Raw genomic sequence first — 17,486 nt, forward strand, 5'->3', positions numbered from 1 at the left:
TTAACCGATTTAGTTTTCTGAATTTAAATCAATCCGGGTTTGGTCAATTAAGTACGTCCGAAATTTAATCCGGGTCAGGGTTCAGATATGTAAATATTTCATAAACACGTAGCGTCGTCTGATCCGGAATTGGAATTTTGCCACCCCTAGATATAATAAGATTTTGAATTGTGATAAGAATAAATCTCCCAACTTTTTTGTTCCAGATTTTCTTTCCAGGGAAAGAAAAAGTGTATGTTTGGTAAAGAATGGATCGCCTTTTTCTATACGACTTCACCGCTCAAGGGATGTCACTTTTCTTGAGAAAATGATTTTGTTCATTTGTTTTATGGGCTGCTTGGCTTTGAATCCACCAATCATACCTGTGTGGTAGGCTCTTTGAGAGAAAATGGGTCCCAAATCATTCCAAACACCAGTTGTCTTCAAAGTTTCCATGCCTATACCGCAAGTTAGGTCATGCACTGTCACTATGTGTCTCTGTCTATCTGTATATATGGAGGCAGCACGAACTTGGAAGATAAGGACTCTTTGATGTTGATGTCAATGACGTGTTTCTTTCCGAACTATTTAGCTCATAGCCTCGTTGGTGAATCTATCTGGGATGGGACTAAATCCCATGAATTCGGAGATCTTGAATTTGATTCCCACGGTGATCAATACATTTGTGACCACGCATTGGGTTTGGTCCAACTTACCTTGTCATCAAGTGAGAAATTTCTATGCACATGAACCTGACGACCCGAGTTTATAGCCATATAAATAACAAACTTGATTCCGGATTACCAAAAACATGTTTTCTTTCCATTGGTTCCTTGTAGGTTACACCAATAATTTTTACTTTTTTTGTAGTTTATATAAGCAGCGAATCACATAATCTTGGAGTGTGAAACCACATCCAGTCACCATATCAAATTGTATCTCCAGTGGATTCTTTGTCTCATTGTGATAACCATAATATTTATGACCAAACAGATGCTTGCAATCCCTCCTAACGTTGATCTGTAAAAGCCCAGCGATTGGCATCAAGAATCAAATCAAAGGGTGTGTCTCTGCTCAATACTCATCATTTTATCTGACTGGCCATTGCAGATTTCAACAAATATTCCATACAAGCATCCATCTTTATACCCTTTTCCCCTTATTTTCTGTATCTGTCTCTTGGTTTGACTTGTATACATCTTAGGCTTTTGGCCATTTTGTATTATCTTATGCAGTATCTGTTATAAATCCAAACCTAAACATATCAAGGATATTGTCAGTCTAGGCCACGGGTTCATACAGATTTGTTCTTAATGCGCCGTCGCCATTGGTTCTTAAGTCCAAAAAACGCATCCTTGTGTGAGAGGTGGAATATCGTTACTCATATTCAACTCAGTTGAGTTACGTCAATCCGATGTTGAGATATCACTAATGGTTATTCTAAACATAACCAGCCTTACCAATGTAATGGGATATATCAGGAAACATTGAAACAACCATATTACGGTGCCAAGAACTGGTGTCAAAAATAAAGAAATATATCTTACCCTTTGAGTAAGGGCAGGAGGGCTTAGAAAGGGACTTCACTCTTGAGCAAGGAAAGAGTGCCACTAGCTATATATATACACACACAATATCTAAATTAGTGTTGCTTTAAAGGTAAACTAAAAGCCTCAGCAACTCCTAGAGAACCCATGTACAGTGTAGGCTGTAAAGGTTGTTGGATTGTGAGGTGGAGTCACAAAAGCTTTGTTCTAAACTCTCCACACCGAAGTCCAGCCCATATAGTGCATGCAGCACGCCCCTCCATATCTTAATTCTAGTCATCATCTACCAACCCAAATTGCCTAAAATAAATATTAAAACTATCTACTTGCTCACTTTGGATTGACATAACTCAATTGAGTGCTTTGTAAATAAAAGGTAACACCCCTTATATTGAAGAGACATATAAATAAAACCTTCATAGTAAACTGATGTATCCATAGAGAACTAGAGCCCAAAGAAGATAGTATCTCTTGTGCCCCTGTGGGTTTAGCGTATCCATTGCGTCACGCTAACTTCATGAAGACGCGTTTTCCATGTCTAAGAACCAATGACAATAGTTCATGAAAAAAAAATTCATGCAGACCCGTGGCCCAGAGCAGACAATATCTCTAATGTGTTTGGGTTAAGAATTTCAACACTTCTTTCTCAATTTTTCTAGGTGATTTAGGTAAATTTTTTGGGTTGAAAACTCAAATATTAGAAGGGTATTTGGCGAAATCCAAATAGAGTACATATATGAAGTTAGTTTTTTTTTTTTTTTAATTTATTTTTATCAGTATATGAAGTTAGTTGTAACTTGTAAGTAAAAATTCAAAATTAGTAAACAGTGCTGTTAATTAGGCATTTGATGTGATATATAGACTGTTAAATCCTTTAAACTACTTCCATAAACATAGGCACAGCCTGGCTCACTATTTCAACAAACAAGCACTCACTCACCTGGCCATGGAGTTTTCAGTAGCTTTTACACAGCCCACACAAAATGAATTTGACAGTGATCTTCTCATTCAAATCTTAGCTAGTAAAGGAGGAGAAGAAGAAGAACCCACTTAGTGTTAAAAATTCCCAAAAAAACTCCAATGGTCAGCAATTGAAAATGAAAAGAAAAAGGCAAGGAAATGTGTCAAAAAAATGGTGTGGATGAGAGAATAACACCACCCACTGAAAGAAGATGTGTCTTTGTGCTTCAATAAAGTGGACAATGACACAAGAAGCAGTATATTTAAACCCAGTCTCTTTCTTTCTCTCTCAAGTCTCAACATAAAAAAAGAGGCAAACTTGTGTTGTTGCTAATGTGTGCACACAGGTTATCTGATGAAAGTCCTGAATGGTCACCAATGGCAACTCCTCTGAGAAAGGTGTTTGACAGAATCTCGGGTCTTGCAGTTACTTGTAAGAGGAACAGGGTGCCATGTGGGAGAAGAATCTTTCGCAGAGATGTTGAGCAGGATGATCACTTTCAGTATGCAACTACTCGCTGTCTCAATTCGTACTACAGTGTCTTCGTTGCTCGATTAGCTATCATGGTTTGTGAATTTCTTCTTATCAGTTCTGTCTCTCTCAATGAAGTTTTGGTCCTTTTGGATATGTAGTTAGAGAGAGTGGCCGATTACATATGTAATTTAATCAATTTGAATGAATATAGATCAGACAAAGAGAAACATAGCTCCCTAACAACTTGAATTATATTGTTTGTAGTCTGTAGTTCTTAATTTAGAGTTTAATCAGGCTATAGTATTTGGAATCTGCAGAAGAATCTGAATATGAATTCTAGCGAGGATAGCCACTTTGTGTAATTCACTTTCTTGGTTAAACTGCACTTAAGCTCAAGGTGATAGATAGATAAATTCTGTTGTATGCATACTCTGAATTGATTGGAAGAACTTGATTAGCTCGTCCAAAACTGATCTCTGTCGATACCCAAGAATTGTAATTTATATTAATGGCTCTATGCAGGTCATGTTGGCTATTTTAATCGGGTTGTTGACTGTGCTTACATGGCATTTTACGAGAGTTTATACAACAAAATCACTGAACACTTTAGCATATGGCCTTCGTTATGAGCTTCTACAGCGTCCAATATTACGGATGTGGAATATCTTGAACTCTACTTCAGAAATAACAATAGCCCAAGTTAAGCTGTCGGAGTATGTGATTAGTAAATACAGCAAACCAACCACTCAAGCACAACAAGTTGAGGTTGATTTTGAAGTTTTTTGTTCTTTTATTTTTGTGACTGTTTTTCAATATAGTTTGCTGACATTTTTTTAAAATTCTTTTTATCAGCTCTATGACATGATGAGGGCTGTAACATGGGCAATGTTTGTAAGCCGTAAAGCTCTCAATGCAATAACTATAAATTATAGGAATGGTTTTGTACAGGGTTTCCATAGAGATCATAGAAGTAACAATACATTTTACATCTACTCAGATCTTGTAAATTATTCAATCAGTGTCCGTGGATCTGAAGTTACCAATTTCCTGGCATCGCATCAGGGATGGAATGATCAATCCATAAGGGGTAATCTTTCTGCAATTTGGTATCGTGAACCGCTGGACCCCATCACTGGTCAGAGGATAGGAAAACCAACCCAAATTCCACCGGATGATCTAATCAACATTGCTGGCCTTTCACAAGTACCGGATGGTGTAGCTTCATGGCATGTTGCAGTTAGCAAGTCCACAGATTCTCCGTTGCTCTCAGCAGCATTGCCTGTATGGGATGCTAAGAATGAAAGTATAATGGCTGTTGTCGGGGTTACTACAGCACTTTATAGTGTTGGCCAGCTGATGAAAGAACTTGTTGAAGTTCATAGTGGTCACATCTATTTAACCTCTCAAGAGGGCTATTTGCTGGCTACCTCCACAAATGCTCCTCTCCTTAGAAATTCTACAACTGGAGCCAAACTTATGATGGCTTTTGACTCAGAGGATCGCATAATCCGAATGGGAGCTCAATGGCTCCAGAAAGTCTACGGCAACAAGCTTCCTCCTGGTCATGTGGTTCATGTAGAAGATGCCAAGCTCGATGACCAGCAATACTACATTGATTCATTCTTTCTTAATCTACAAAGACTTCCCATGGTAAGTTCTGATTGTACGACAATTCTTCCATTACAACCAGAAGCAAAATATTTCTTTGTCTAATTTATGTGAGATTCTTTTTTTCTTGCAGGTTGGGGTAATTATCATTCCAAGGAAGTATATAATGGGAAGAGTAGAAGAGAGAGCTTATAAAACATTGGTCATACTAATATCTGCATCTGTTTGTATCCTGGTTATTGGATGTGTTTGTATTCTGATCCTGACAAATGGAGTATCAAAGGAAATGAAGCTAAGAGCAGAACTAATAAGCCATCTCGATGCAAGGAGAAGAGCAGAGGCATCAAGCAACTACAAAAGCCAATTTCTGGCGAACATGAGGTGAGGGATCGTGGTACATATAAAGTTCAACTAGTTGATATATTTATCCCATATGAATATTAAATATCTATGCTCTTGGGGATTGTTATGTGAAATCTGATTAAATTCAAGCATGATATGCTTCTAGCAAGTGATGTCTTCTTTTTTGATCTTCAAGAGTGAATGTGATTATTGTTGTCTTAACAGTCATGAATTAAGGACACCGATGGCCGCAGTAATTGGGCTGCTGGACATTCTTATAACCGATGATTGTCTCACAAATGAGCAATATGCAACAGTTACTCAGATTAGAAAATGCTCAACAGCTTTACTCCGGCTTCTTAACAACATTTTAGATCTGAGCAAGGTCAGATGTTCTATATGTTTTGTTTTTTTATGGAATTTACCAATTTTGAGTGTAGGTGTAAGTTCAAATGTAAGAAAGACCTATTAGAACATTATCATGAATTTGTGAGCAGAACATTTTGACAAGGACTAAGGGTTATTTTACACATTCTCAACAGATATCACAAAAAAGTTTCATGCTAATTAAGGTTTATAATCTCTGTCTTAACAAATATCATAAAGGTTGAATCTGGCAAACTGGTGCTGGAGGAAACTGAGTTTGATTTGGGACAAGAACTTGAAGGACTTTTTGACATGTTTTCTGTACGATGCATTAATCACAATGTTGAGACTGTTCTGGACCTCTCAGGTATGTTTTAATCGAGGGAGAACTAGTAGAAGAAAGTGTTTCGAGTTCCATTTTTTTGTGTGAAATAGTGCTAAATGATTGATTTTAATTTTTTCAGATGATATGCCAAGACTAGTTCGGGGAGACTCTGCCCGAGTCGTTCAAATATTTGCCAATCTGATAAGCAATTCTATCAAGTTTACAACGTGTAAGTGCAACTGGCATATTTGTTGTTTGACGGCTCTATTTTTAGAGTCTCGCAGTTTGAATAAAGAATGGCCACTAACCACAAACTGATAATTGTAAAGGAAAACTGAAGAATGAGAAGGTGACTGGTGAAATAAACTGGTCCAATTTAGAGGATGAACCCTTAATTTATTCCGAGTATTGAACAATATTCGCCAGTACATTCTTAAGTAACAACATTTTTTTGATAAGTAAGAATTCGAACTTGTGAGTGGTAGAGTAACTAGAGTTGCAGGGGTGCGGCCTATACGTCGCAGATTCAATTCCTGGAAATAGTCTTTTCACTACTAGAGTCTTGTGCACCGGAGTTGTTTACTGTTTTACATTCTTAAGTAACAGTGTGCCCATGGATCAACTATGAATTTATAGATTCTTTTAAGAAAAATGACATACAAGAATCTCTAGATATGTGTTTTAGATCAGCTTTAATAACTGTTTCGAATGCCTCACAGCTGGTCATATTGTTCTGCGGGGATGGTGTGAGAATCTTAATACTCTTGATGACACCAGAAAGTTTCTCCTCCATCAAAAGAAAGCATTATTTGCACTCAACGCAATTCTGAAGCACCAGAGAAATCATATGAGGAAGGCATGTAAGAGAGATAATAAAGTGATTCTTTGGTTCGAAGTTGATGACACTGGTTGTGGTATGAACTCCGAGGATACTGACATTTCTATGTCCTCTCCTAAATAAAAACTTTGCACTTCCAGGTAGCTAATACTAGTTTGGTTTAATTTTCTGTAGGAATTGATCCAAGCAAATGGGAGTCTGTATTTGAAAGTTTTGAGCAAGCAGATCCATCAACAACTCGAACGTATGTAGCTTCATCAACCAAATTGACTGAATTTTTAATTGCAATTTTATGCTGTATATATGTTTATCTGTCTTCAGGCATGGTGGCACTGGTCTTGGATTATGCATTGTTCGCACCTTGGTAAGTATATCTTTTGACGATATAAATTTCCATTGCATGTTAAATCAAATAAAAAATGCATGACAATGGGTTGTGTGAATTGTAGAATTTTAACTTTTCTCCTGATGATCTACAATTCACAACATCGACGTGAATGCCTGTTTTCCATAATTTTGATTATACTGGTGGCAACAGGTAAACAAGATGGGAGGAGAGATCAAGGTTGTGAAAAAGAATGGCCCTGGAACTCTAATGCGATTATACGTGCTTCTTAGTACACCTATTGATGGTGGAGAGCAGCACTGTGAAGTAGATTTCACAATGCATAATGTTGTGGTGAGTTATACTTCTGGAACAGTAAATCTACGCAATAATCTAATGAAGAAAGGAAAGGAATTCCTACATTAAAAAAAGCCAAAAAAAAAAAGGAGTTTGAATCTCTAACCAATTCAAAAATGTGAATTCAGGTGCTGCTTGCACTATATGGTAGCATGGGAAGAGTCGTTACATCCAACTGGTTGCGTAAAAATGGGGTGTCTACTCTGCAAGCTTCTGAGTGGAATGAGCTGACTCAAATTCTTCGAGAACTCTTTAATTGCAGAAGACGAAACAGTGAATACTTCAACACTCATTCCTCTTTAAGTGAAACTTTAAAAGATGAAGTTCTCAAGATAAGGGCCATGAGGAACCCGGTTATTGTTATTGCTCTTGATATAGCAGTACTTGACGTGAGCACAGACATATGGAAGGAACAGATAAACTACCTTGACAAATTCTCTGGTAAAGCCAAGTTTGCATGGATGCTAAGTCATGACACTCCAAATGCCATAAAGATGGAGCTGCGCCAGAAAGGGCATATATTGATGGTTAACAAACCACTGTACAAGGCCAAAATGATTCAGATCCTGGAAGCTGTCATGAAAGAGAGAAACCTTGAACTGCAGATGAAGACGTCAAGTCAATTGCGAGAGACAAGAAATGGTGGTTCCCATGAGTGTCTTGAGAAAGATTCGACTCAGTTCGACACTGCTAGCTCCGATGATTCAGATGTGTCTGAAAAGCTTAGAACTAATTCTGGCAATGGATTTCTATTCCATGAGAATCAAACGGAAGAGAACTGCTTGGTTGACTCAAAAGTAAACAATTTGCCGTCAGAAGAAGAGCATTGTCTAACCAGACCCAACTCTCACCCAACTGGGGATGGAAAGCCAATGTTAATGTGCACCAAACAAGCTTCACTTTTCGTAGAACCTCAATTTGAGAACTCTAAATGCTGGAAACAACAATCTCGGAGCAGCTGTACTGAAAAGCAGGAGAACTCTTATGCAAGCAAATCCGCAAAAGAACAAAAATCTCTGGAGGGCCTAAGGATTTTGCTAGCAGAAGATACGCCAGTGCTCCTGAGAGTAGCAACCATAATGCTGGAAAAAATGGGAGCTACAGTTGTTGCAGTAGGGGATGGAATGCAGGCTGTAGATGCTTTAAGTTCCATGCTTGATGCAGAAGAGTCAAGAGAGGACTCCATCTCGGATTCACCTCAAATTGACTTGGTCTTAATGGATTGTCAGGCAAAAATCATAAAACTAATGCATGGTTTATTTCATTAACAATTCAGAAATGCTAAAGGCTCTAACATTTTCTTTTGTTTATGGAAAACCCAGATGCCCAAGATGGATGGATATGAAGCAACAAAGGCAATAAGGAAATCAGAAGAAGGAACTGACATTCATATTCCGATTGTTGCATTGACAGCCCATGCAATGTCATCAGATGAAGCAAAATGCTTGGAGGTGGGAATGGATGCTTATTTAACTAAGCCTATTGACTACAAGCTTATGGTTTCCACCATTCTTTCACTCACTAAAAGGGCCTAAAGTCCCAACCTTTTTGTCTTGAGGACCAAAGAGCTAACACCACCTCGTCTTTCCCAGCTTTGGAATGTAAAAAGTAGGATTGTAGTGCACAGAGAATGTAACATACGAATAATGGATCTGTATATCCAATTTTGCTTTTGAATAATATTAATGAGTAATCCGCTTGCTTACTGGTGTTTATTATAAATGAAGTGATGCATCAATATTACAAAGTTGGTGCAAGTAGACCACTCATTGTATGTATCTCAATGGTTTTTGTCATAACTATCTAAATACTAAATAGATGCATACGATTTTATATGATCATGTTGGACATATGAGACCCATGATTTCATATGGATCATGTGCGTCTATCTCAACATTTAGGGTAACTGGGAAAAAATGACAAAAAAACACTGAGATCCTTAGTATTTTCGGTCATCGAAGAACAATTAGTTATCTTAGCCGCTGAGTTGTATGCACAAAATTTCATATGCATCATATGGGACATATAGAGCCCACGAATTTACTTGGATCGTCTGCGTCCAACTTAACAGCTGAGATCACTGAAATACCAACAGCTGAGATGAGAATAGTGTGCATCGATGAGGACAATGTTACCCAACGTGGCGCTTTCCAATTCCTTAACATTTGGAGGAATCAATTTAACAACCCCGGGCCCCAGCTGGGTGTACCTTATTTTTTATTTTCTAGGCCCAGATCGATTGAGTTGGGCCTAGTAAGCTCAGTCCACGGGCTATAATATACTAAATAGGCCGACATGTTATGCAGATCATGGGCAGTTTTAATTGGACCCATAACCATCTCTAGACTAGCCCAGTAGAAAAGCAAACAAAAAAGTAGCTTGTTGCCTAAGTCGCGATGAACTACTAGTAAGCTGGAAGAGAAACGAAGAATTCATTTTACGGAACAGAACGAGCTCTCCTTCGCAAGTCGAAAATCAGCGGTGACGGAGCGATCATCATCAAATTGAGTTGAGGAAGAAGAATGGCGAGATACGACAGGGCAATAACTGTGTTCTCACCGGACGGACATCTGTTCCAGGTGGAGTATGCACTCGAAGCTGTTCGTAAGGGCAACGCAGCCGTCGGCGTCCGTGGCACTGACAATATGGTTCTTGGCGTTGAGAAGAAATCTGCCGCCAAGCTCCAAGACTCCCGGTACCTCTCTCTCTCTCTCTCTCATTTCGGACCAATGGTTCATAATCACGTAATATAGATTGAAATTTTCAGAGTTGGTTTTGGCGATAGTTTTTAGGGGAGATTTATGCATAAATTAGGATTTTCGTTTCATAGATATTTGTGTGAAAGTGAAACTGGTGGATTTCTGAATGGTCAATGAAAGTGATTTGCTCAAACTCTTTTACTTTGCTTACCATTAAACCTAATTTTGTATTGTGAAGATTTCTGGTATGGTTTAATTTATGATGGCTGTTATGATTTCTAGTCTTTTTTAGCTTGCGGACTTTGGATTCAGCTTTAGACAAGGTAAAATAATAAAAGGAACGAGGGACGAGAAGTCCTGTTATGTTGTCTATCGAAATGCTTTTACTAAGAATGGACATTGGATGGGGAGCTATTCTCTGTCAATCAGTGTGGAAGATGCATTATATTTATGTGCAATCATCTTCGAATGCCTTAGAGCGAGTGCTGCTCTTGCTCAGTTGAGAGGAGAAAGAAAACCCACTTAGTAAATTCCGCTAGGGATTCACCGTGACAGACGCCAAATATTTGGACTTTAGGTTTTCATGATGATGATGAATATTTCCATGATCATGCCTACATCACTCTTTTTTCTCTTGTTTTACTTCTTGATATTGACCGTCTTCTGCTGATTATGTATATGCTTTGTGTTTTCCAGATCGGTTAGGAAGATAGTGAATCTGGATGATCACATTGCTTTGGCATGTGCTGGACTTAAAGCAGATGCCCGTGTCCTGATTAACAAGGCTCGGATTGAATGTCAAAGCCACAGACTGACTGTCGAGGATCCTGTAACTGTTGAGTATGTCACGCGTTATATCGCAGGACTCCAGCAAAAGTACACACAAAGTGGTGGTGTGAGACCATTTGGCCTATCGACTTTGATTGTGGGCTTTGATCCATATACTGATGTGCCATCTCTGTATCAGACTGATCCATCTGGAACATTTTCAGCTTGGAAAGCTAATGCAACTGGGAGAAATTCTAATTCTATCAGGGAGTTTCTGGAGAAAAACTATAAAGAAACATCTGGTCATGACACTCTGAAACTTGCAATTCGTGCATTGCTTGAGGTGAATTCATTTGTTTTCTTTCTTTCCTTATGACTTCACTTTAATTAGTTATCATAAGTTATTCTTATAAGTGCACAATCTGCTTATCCAAAAAAAAAAACAACTGCACAACCTTCACAGCTTTAGGTCCTTGGAGATAGTGGTGATATTATCTTGATGCTTAAATAAGTTTCCCCATTACATATTTCACTTGAAATGTTTATTCTAAGCCATACCCAAGAAAAAGATACACAGATAGATCCATCTTCCTGAGCAATAAGTTGAATTGGGAGTCTCCTTTGACATTAAGATGATAAGGATTTTATATTCATCCGATGTCATATTTGTGATGCCTATATACCACGGCCTTTGTTGGTGTTGCATCGCTTGGTTTTTGCCTCTTGCATGCCTGTGGATATTTCTCAACTCAGTGCTCGTTTTAGCTGTAGAATTTCATAATTTGATAAGCGTGAAGTCGTGAACAGCTTCGATTGAAATCTTGTTGTTCTTGCATCCTTGCTTTATTGTACCAATCGCAAACTGAGATGGGTGACTTCAACTTTTGTATCTCCTGCTGTTTTTCCTTCTTGAGTAGATTAAGACACAACATGATGATGTACTTTATTGTAGATCCATATTGTATATGAGTCATTGATGCTGCTATCAAGCTTATTGATCATATTAAATCTGTGGAATTAGTTTTAATCCTCCTAGCACAAGTTTGCTCTCTAGGGTTTGGTCCATTGTGGCCTAACCTTGGGGAGGTTCCACATTCCCAATCCTTAAAGCAGAAGAATATGGCAATGTTCCTTTGGTTGGTGAGAGTTTGAAGAATGTGTCTGTATATGCCAACTACTGTTTCTTTGTTCTTTTTTGTGCGACATTTTATTGGGATCAATGGCTTCTACCATGCTGCCACTTGCCTCCTGCAAGGCCTGATACTGGAAGTCAAAGTTATACCTTTTGAATTAACTTTTTTTTACTGTTTTATATAGGTTGTTGAGAGTGGGGGGAAGAACATAGAAGTTGCTGTGATGACCAAAGAGCATGGCCTGCGGCAACTTGATGAGGCCGAAATTGATGCAGTTGTAGCTGAGATTGAAGCGGAGAAAGCAGCTGCTGAGGCTGCAAAGAGAGCACCTGTGCAAGAGACATGATTTATCTCCTGGTGTTCTCATTACCTACCCTTATTAAAAAATTTCTCTTGTGACAATTTCTGATAAGATTCTTGCTCTTGTACTTCATTTCTTATACAGGTCATTGTTACTGTCCTGAATGCCGGCATTATCTTGCAAAAAACCCTTGTTACAGGGGCTTTATGTTTCTTATTATCTGTTGCATTTGAATTGATTGATTTGGAAACATAGATAAGTTCTCTGCCACACTACTAAGCATGGCATGCAAATTACTGAAGATCAAGTAGCTTTTTGTTGATATATAGAGTTTACCTTCCCATACCATCCTATTGAGTCAAAAGAGTTAGCGTCACAAGCTGCTACTCCAGTTTAGAGACCAGCATCTAATTAGTAATGTTGACATCCATCTGTCTAAGAGAACTCAAGAAACATTGTCTATAGATATAAAGTCATGACTCATTCAACCTTGTATTACTAAGCTTAAAACAGAAAGCAAATTATTACAGAATCCCATCACCCATATGCTTAAAAGAAACATAACACTGTACATGCAAAGTTCCACAATGGAAAGCTAAGCAAGGATGTGATGGCTGTTGTCTTAATGTTAACGTGGCAGCATAGCAATTTGATTGAAACTACAGTGCCTGAAAACTGTCTGCTTTATCAAGTCTAGCAGTGCCTGAACTTGATGACTCGCCCATTGCATCAGGAGAAGCGACCGTCTGAGGCGACTCTCTCTTCAGAGAGGTTGGCATCCCTGAAATCTCCTGAAAAACAAGAGGAATACATAGGGTTTATACAAGCACTCAGCAAAGCAACTGTAGCTCGTAAGGGCTCTTCAATCGCCTTTGGGTGAATTATCAAGTCGGTGACATCTCACTTCTAAAATCCTAATCTAATCGTTTTACAGTAAGTTTTTTTTTTATTCTGAAAACCCATGAAGCATTCTACCACAGCATAAAAGTTTGAACAAGAAAGTACAGTATTACCCTCATCAAATGCAACCTCATATCACAAGGTCTAACTTGATTCCCAATACATGCCATCACAAATTTGGAATGCTGAAACAGTACATCAGCAGCGGCCTGCTTTTTCTCTTCAATCTGCAATGCAAGGAATCCCACATGGTCAAACACAATAACAAACGTATATACATCAAAGCAGAGAATTCCCAACAATTTCAGAAATGAAAAACATCAGTCGCCCAAATCAGGTTTTACAGCACTAACATTCCATTCAAACGATTTGAGCACATGTAAAAACCCAAGTATGAAAAATCCTCTGCCTAGTTTGTGATCCCATAAGAGCTTAACTATTGAAAACAGAAAAATACAGTCAATCTTATCGACAAAACCAGTGATTATGAATTAATCCGTACACAGGAATACTTCTTGAAAGATTTGTCGTGGACTAGTAAGTTGCGAAACTATCGAGGACTAAAATTGAGTGCTCTTCATTTACAGGAACAACCATTGTGAAAATACACACAAAAAGGCATAAATCTCAGGAAATCTTGTACAAACTTTTTATTCCACCGACTGAGACTCCCATGCTCATGACTTACAACTAGCATCAATTCACAAACATTCTCGGCCATTTCATCCTAATTTTCCTCTCAGTTTTCCAAAATTACAGCTCAGATAATACTTTTCGACTCCACAAAGAACCAATCAGCATCTAGTTAGCAGCATTTGCAGTGGCCACAGCCCTTAACGTGCACAATGTTATACATTCAAATCCAAATATCATATTGAGAATGAGCAAATCATAAGAGGATACATAGTGCTGATTCACATGAAAGGGTAAATAATGCTAAAACACAAAGGGGTTTCTCCGATGGACACTCCTTTTTGCCCAGAAAAGCCAAGCAACAGATTAGCAATATCCAATCACCCAAGAAAATAAAACTAATTCCTTATCGGAAAAAAGGTGCTGATGGATTTCCGATTGATACTAACGCAAATCAGAAGAACTTACTGTGCATTATATGATATTCCGATTAGGGTGATTACAGATCAGATTAGAGGCGGTGTTAATAAGAAAGTATCAGCCATCTACGAGCATATAGAAAGAGAGAGAACAGAATGGAAGCTCCAACGATAAGAATCATATTCTTACCTCGTAATCTTCTTTCATCGCGACAACTCGATGAATCTGTCTTCTTTTCTCTTTGCGTTCTCCTGCGCTGATAAATAAATTTTCTTGCTTCCGACCGGTGGTTAGAGCGTCGTGCTAAATGAACTTGGGTTTGAGACCTGCATGGGCCATTTTCTATTTTGGGCTTCTCTCCAGATGAACCGAAAATGACTTGGGTTTTTTGGTTTGGGCTTTAAGCCCATGAAAATGAAAAATTCGGTTGGGCTTCGACCTCATCTAACCTCAAATGGAACTTGGGTCTTTTATTTTAGCCCACGAGAAGGCAAAATACCATTTTTATATCATCAAAACAAGTCAAATTATTGAAATGTCCTAAATCCGCGCAACGGCTAGTACGTAAAACGGTAACCTTCAACGGTCGGAAAATTCAAATATATTTCTCCATGGAAATCCAACTCCATCTCCATATTTCAATCCCTTAAACCCCCACTCCCAATTCCTCTGTCTCCTCTAGCTCCATATCTGGTAGTTCTCCACAGAGACGGAGTGGATAGTTCTCCATATCTGCTTCTTCACTCTCGCTATTATTGGTTCTGTCAAAGATGCAGCAAGAGATGTGGAATGCTCCGCCAGGATTTCGAACCACCAAATCTGCTCCCTGTTCTCCGGCCAAGCCGTTGGGGGTCTCCAGAACTCGATCCGAGTCCTTCCATGCGATCCATAAAGTCCCAGTCGGTGACAGTCCATATGTGAGAGCGAAGAATGTGCAGGTAATGATTCTGATTTCTGGGTCATATCGAAATTGTTCAAATTTGGTGATTCTTTTTTTTTTCTGATAGGTTTTTCTTTTTGTATGTTTGCACAGTTGGTGGAGAAGGATCCAGACAGGGCGATTCCCTTGTTTTGGACAGCCATAAATGCTGGAGACAGAGTGGATAGTGCTCTAAAAGACATGGCTATTGTCATGAAGCAACAAAACCGACCAGAGGAGGCCATTGAAGCCATTAAGTCACTTAGAAGTCGATGTTCAGACCAAGCTCAAGAGTCCCTTGATAATATCCTTTTGGATCTGTTCAAGGTACTTGACAATTGCCTTCTTTGTGTTACTTGGATTGACCAAATAGTGATTGAAGTCTTTGTTTTTAATGGGTTTACTGTATTACACTTTGTAGAGATGTGGGAGATTGGATGACCAAATATCACTTTTAAAGCACAAGCTTTACTTGATACAACAAGGGCTTGCTTTCAATGGGAAACGCACCAAGACAGCAAGATCTCAAGGGAAAAAATTCCAGGTCTCTGTAGAACAAGAAGCAACTAGGTTACTGGTAAGAATCTAAGAATTTTATTATCTTCTCAATAGTCAAGATCTATGGAAACACTATTCTAAATGGGTTTTTCATTTCCTGTTTTAGGGAAACCTGGGTTGGGCATTGATGCAGCAGAACAACTACATTGAGGCAGAGGATGCTTACCGGCGGGCACTTTCAATTGCTCTAGATAACAACAAGATGTGCAATCTGGGTATATGTTTGATGAAACAAGGGAGGATTTCTGAAGCAAAAGAGACACTCCGGCGAGTGAAGCCAGCAGTTTCTGATGGTCCAAGAGGCCAAGACTCCCATCTTAAGGCCTATGAAAGAGCACAGCAGATGCTTAAGGACCTTGAGTCGGAGATGATGAACAAGGGAGGAGACAGGGTCGAACAAAGAAGGCTCTTCGATGCCTTCCTCGGTTTTTCGTCAATTTGGCAGCCTCAGCCTTGCAAGGATCATCATGCTGTGCTTCCATCAACAAATGCAGTCCAGTCCCAAGATGGTTTCGCTGATGAGAACATCAATTTGTCAAATATAGTTCCCGGCCAGAGAAATTTCAACAAGCAAGAGGTTCCTTCTTTTGTGAATTCACTGAATATCGATGCACCCCCATTTTATTCAACCAAATTCACGGACCCAATTGGGAAAGAGCCACTTGGGAATCAGTTCCATGAGACTCTCAAGAGAACAAGGTCAGGAAATGCTGCCAATTTTAGCAGACTCTCAAAGGCACATCCAGAACCAGAAATACCAGGGCAGAAGTCAAGAAGATTGTCAGATGAAACAGATAGCAAGTTGTCTGAATTATTGCCAGACAACAAGGATTTTGAAGAGGCAATCATGGCTGCGGTACTGGGTTCTACCAATGAAGCAGGGAAGCTTGTTGACACAAGCAAAACTGTTTCTGGGATCGTGGAGAAGAAGAAGATTGAGAAGAGGCTGAAGGTCTTTCAGGATATAACTCTCTCTCTTAGTCCAAGAGCCTGATTTAGATTTCTTATTAGACTAATCAATTTGGCCCAAAATGAAATTTAATTTCACTGAAGTAGAATTTGTAGTGTGGGTTTGGAGATGAGCTTATTCTCCTCCTACACTTCCAGTTCCTGCTGTAGAATGGAGTAATTTATGTAGCAGGTAGATATCTGTCTGTAACACAGAAGCAGACCTACCATTTATTATTTATGTTTGAGATTACAATAAGAGGTATCTGACTATCTGTAACAATGATTATCTTAATTTATGCACTTTTATGAGATGAAGTTTGAGGTGATGATTATTGTTTGTCCTTTTCTGCTTAACCAGCATCTCCATAAACAGTTCAACATAATATTGCCACTACAAAGCCAGCCAATCAGGTCTAATTACATAAATACCAAATGAAAGCAGCAGATGCACTGAATATATGAGAATTCCTGTTCACTTGACTCTTCTGTGAACCTGCAAGGAGGAATTCACAAAGAACCAAATGAAAGCTGCAGATGCCACTGAACATATGAGAATTCCTGTTCACTTGACTCTTCTGTGAACCTGCAAGGAGGAATTCACAGAACCAAATTCCAGAGTGTATATTCTTGAAGGTGTTCTTTATCTATCTTTAGATTAGTTAATTATCTTAGCCCCCCCCCCCCCCCCCCCATCCGTTCATAGGCAGATCGAGAGTTCCGGTGTTGAGGCCTTTGATTGCCACAGCTATCCTGTTAGTTACCAGTAGTGTACACAGTGATCGATTGGTATCTTCAGAAAATGAATGCAAAAAGCTGTTGAAATAAAGGAAGCTGGAAGGTCAGAGATCATTACTGCAATAACAGTGATATACGGTTAGTTCCAACCTTCAAGGTTATCGGCTTTCAAAAGCCAAAACTCTTGTCAACATTGCTTCCATGTCCAGATCTTATAACACAGCATTATGAACAATTAGCAATTTTATAGCCAGCTATGCTTAGTTTCTGTCCTAATTACTGGTTTCAGTAACATTTCAAACTTCTATCAGGTTTCAGTTTCCAATAAATCCACTTAACAGGCATAT

At 38.8% G+C, this 17,486-nt stretch overlaps 4 protein-coding genes across 4 annotated transcripts; 3 read left to right on the plus strand and 1 right to left on the minus strand.

Annotated features, from left to right (window-relative positions):
* Nucleotides 1–2,436: 2,436 nt before the first annotated feature.
* Nucleotides 2,437–8,869, plus strand: LOC119980925 (histidine kinase 1-like). The gene is made up of 13 exons (XM_038823841.1): nt 2,437–3,053; nt 3,484–3,726; nt 3,814–4,611; nt 4,703–4,950; nt 5,137–5,296; nt 5,518–5,644; nt 5,742–5,831; nt 6,322–6,516; nt 6,615–6,684; nt 6,762–6,804; nt 6,979–7,119; nt 7,251–8,351; nt 8,445–8,869. Exons 1-13 carry the CDS (start codon nt 2,820–2,822, stop codon nt 8,655–8,657), a joined length of 3,663 nt encoding a protein of 1,220 aa, XP_038679769.1. The 5' UTR covers nt 2,437–2,819; the 3' UTR covers nt 8,658–8,869.
* A 657-nt stretch (nt 8,870–9,526) lies between these two features.
* LOC119996962 (proteasome subunit alpha type-7-like) lies at nt 9,527–12,291 on the plus strand. Its single transcript, XM_038843741.1, has 3 exons — nt 9,527–9,817; nt 10,518–10,932; nt 11,907–12,291. The coding sequence occupies exons 1-3, from the start codon at nt 9,645–9,647 to the stop codon at nt 12,066–12,068; spliced, it is 750 nt and encodes a 249-aa protein (XP_038699669.1). The 5' UTR covers nt 9,527–9,644; the 3' UTR covers nt 12,069–12,291.
* A 196-nt stretch (nt 12,292–12,487) lies between these two features.
* On the minus strand, nt 12,488–14,303 carry LOC119996982. The gene is made up of 3 exons (XM_038843758.1): nt 14,166–14,303; nt 13,037–13,150; nt 12,488–12,814 (listed from the first exon to the last, which is right to left on the minus strand). Exons 1-3 carry the CDS (start codon nt 14,181–14,183, stop codon nt 12,683–12,685), a joined length of 264 nt encoding a protein of 87 aa, XP_038699686.1. The 5' UTR covers nt 14,184–14,303; the 3' UTR covers nt 12,488–12,682.
* A 319-nt stretch (nt 14,304–14,622) lies between these two features.
* Nucleotides 14,623–16,730, plus strand: LOC119996954 (protein POLLENLESS 3-LIKE 2-like). The gene is made up of 4 exons (XM_038843736.1): nt 14,623–14,914; nt 15,010–15,222; nt 15,317–15,472; nt 15,560–16,730. The coding sequence occupies exons 1-4, from the start codon at nt 14,747–14,749 to the stop codon at nt 16,445–16,447; spliced, it is 1,425 nt and encodes a 474-aa protein (XP_038699664.1). The 5' UTR covers nt 14,623–14,746; the 3' UTR covers nt 16,448–16,730.
* The last annotated feature ends 756 nt before the right edge of the window (nt 16,731–17,486 follow it).

This window comes from Tripterygium wilfordii, chromosome 1 (assembly GCF_013401445.1).
Source record: "Tripterygium wilfordii isolate XIE 37 chromosome 1, ASM1340144v1, whole genome shotgun sequence".
NCBI lineage: Eukaryota > Viridiplantae > Streptophyta > Magnoliopsida > Celastrales > Celastraceae > Tripterygium > Tripterygium wilfordii.

Bases quoted from the DNA above. Each gene is read 5' to 3' on its own strand.
- LOC119980925 (XM_038823841.1), top strand. From the start codon at position 2,820: ATGTGTGCACACAGGTTATCTGATGAAAGTCCTGAATGGTCACCAATG. The intron at 4,951-5,136 runs GTGAGGGATCGT...TTGTCTTAACAG, and splicing joins CAATTTCTGGCGAACATGAG to TCATGAATTAAGGACACCGA. The intron at 8,352-8,444 runs GCAAAAATCATA...TGGAAAACCCAG, and splicing joins TGGTCTTAATGGATTGTCAG to ATGCCCAAGATGGATGGATA.
- LOC119996982 (XM_038843758.1), bottom strand. The intron at 12,815-13,036 runs GTAATACTGTAC...CTTGTTTTTCAG, and splicing joins TGAGGTTGCATTTGATGAGG to GAGATTTCAGGGATGCCAAC.
- LOC119996954 (XM_038843736.1), top strand. From the start codon at position 14,747: ATGCAGCAAGAGATGTGGAATGCTCCGCCAGGATTTCGAACCACCAAA. The intron at 14,915-15,009 runs GTAATGATTCTG...ATGTTTGCACAG, and splicing joins TGAGAGCGAAGAATGTGCAG to TTGGTGGAGAAGGATCCAGA. The intron at 15,223-15,316 runs GTACTTGACAAT...TACACTTTGTAG, and splicing joins TCCTTTTGGATCTGTTCAAG to AGATGTGGGAGATTGGATGA.
- LOC119996962 (XM_038843741.1), top strand. From the start codon at position 9,645: ATGGCGAGATACGACAGGGCAATAACTGTGTTCTCACCGGACGGACAT. The intron at 9,818-10,517 runs GTACCTCTCTCT...TGTGTTTTCCAG, and splicing joins GCCAAGCTCCAAGACTCCCG to ATCGGTTAGGAAGATAGTGA. The intron at 10,933-11,906 runs GTGAATTCATTT...TGTTTTATATAG, and splicing joins CAATTCGTGCATTGCTTGAG to GTTGTTGAGAGTGGGGGGAA.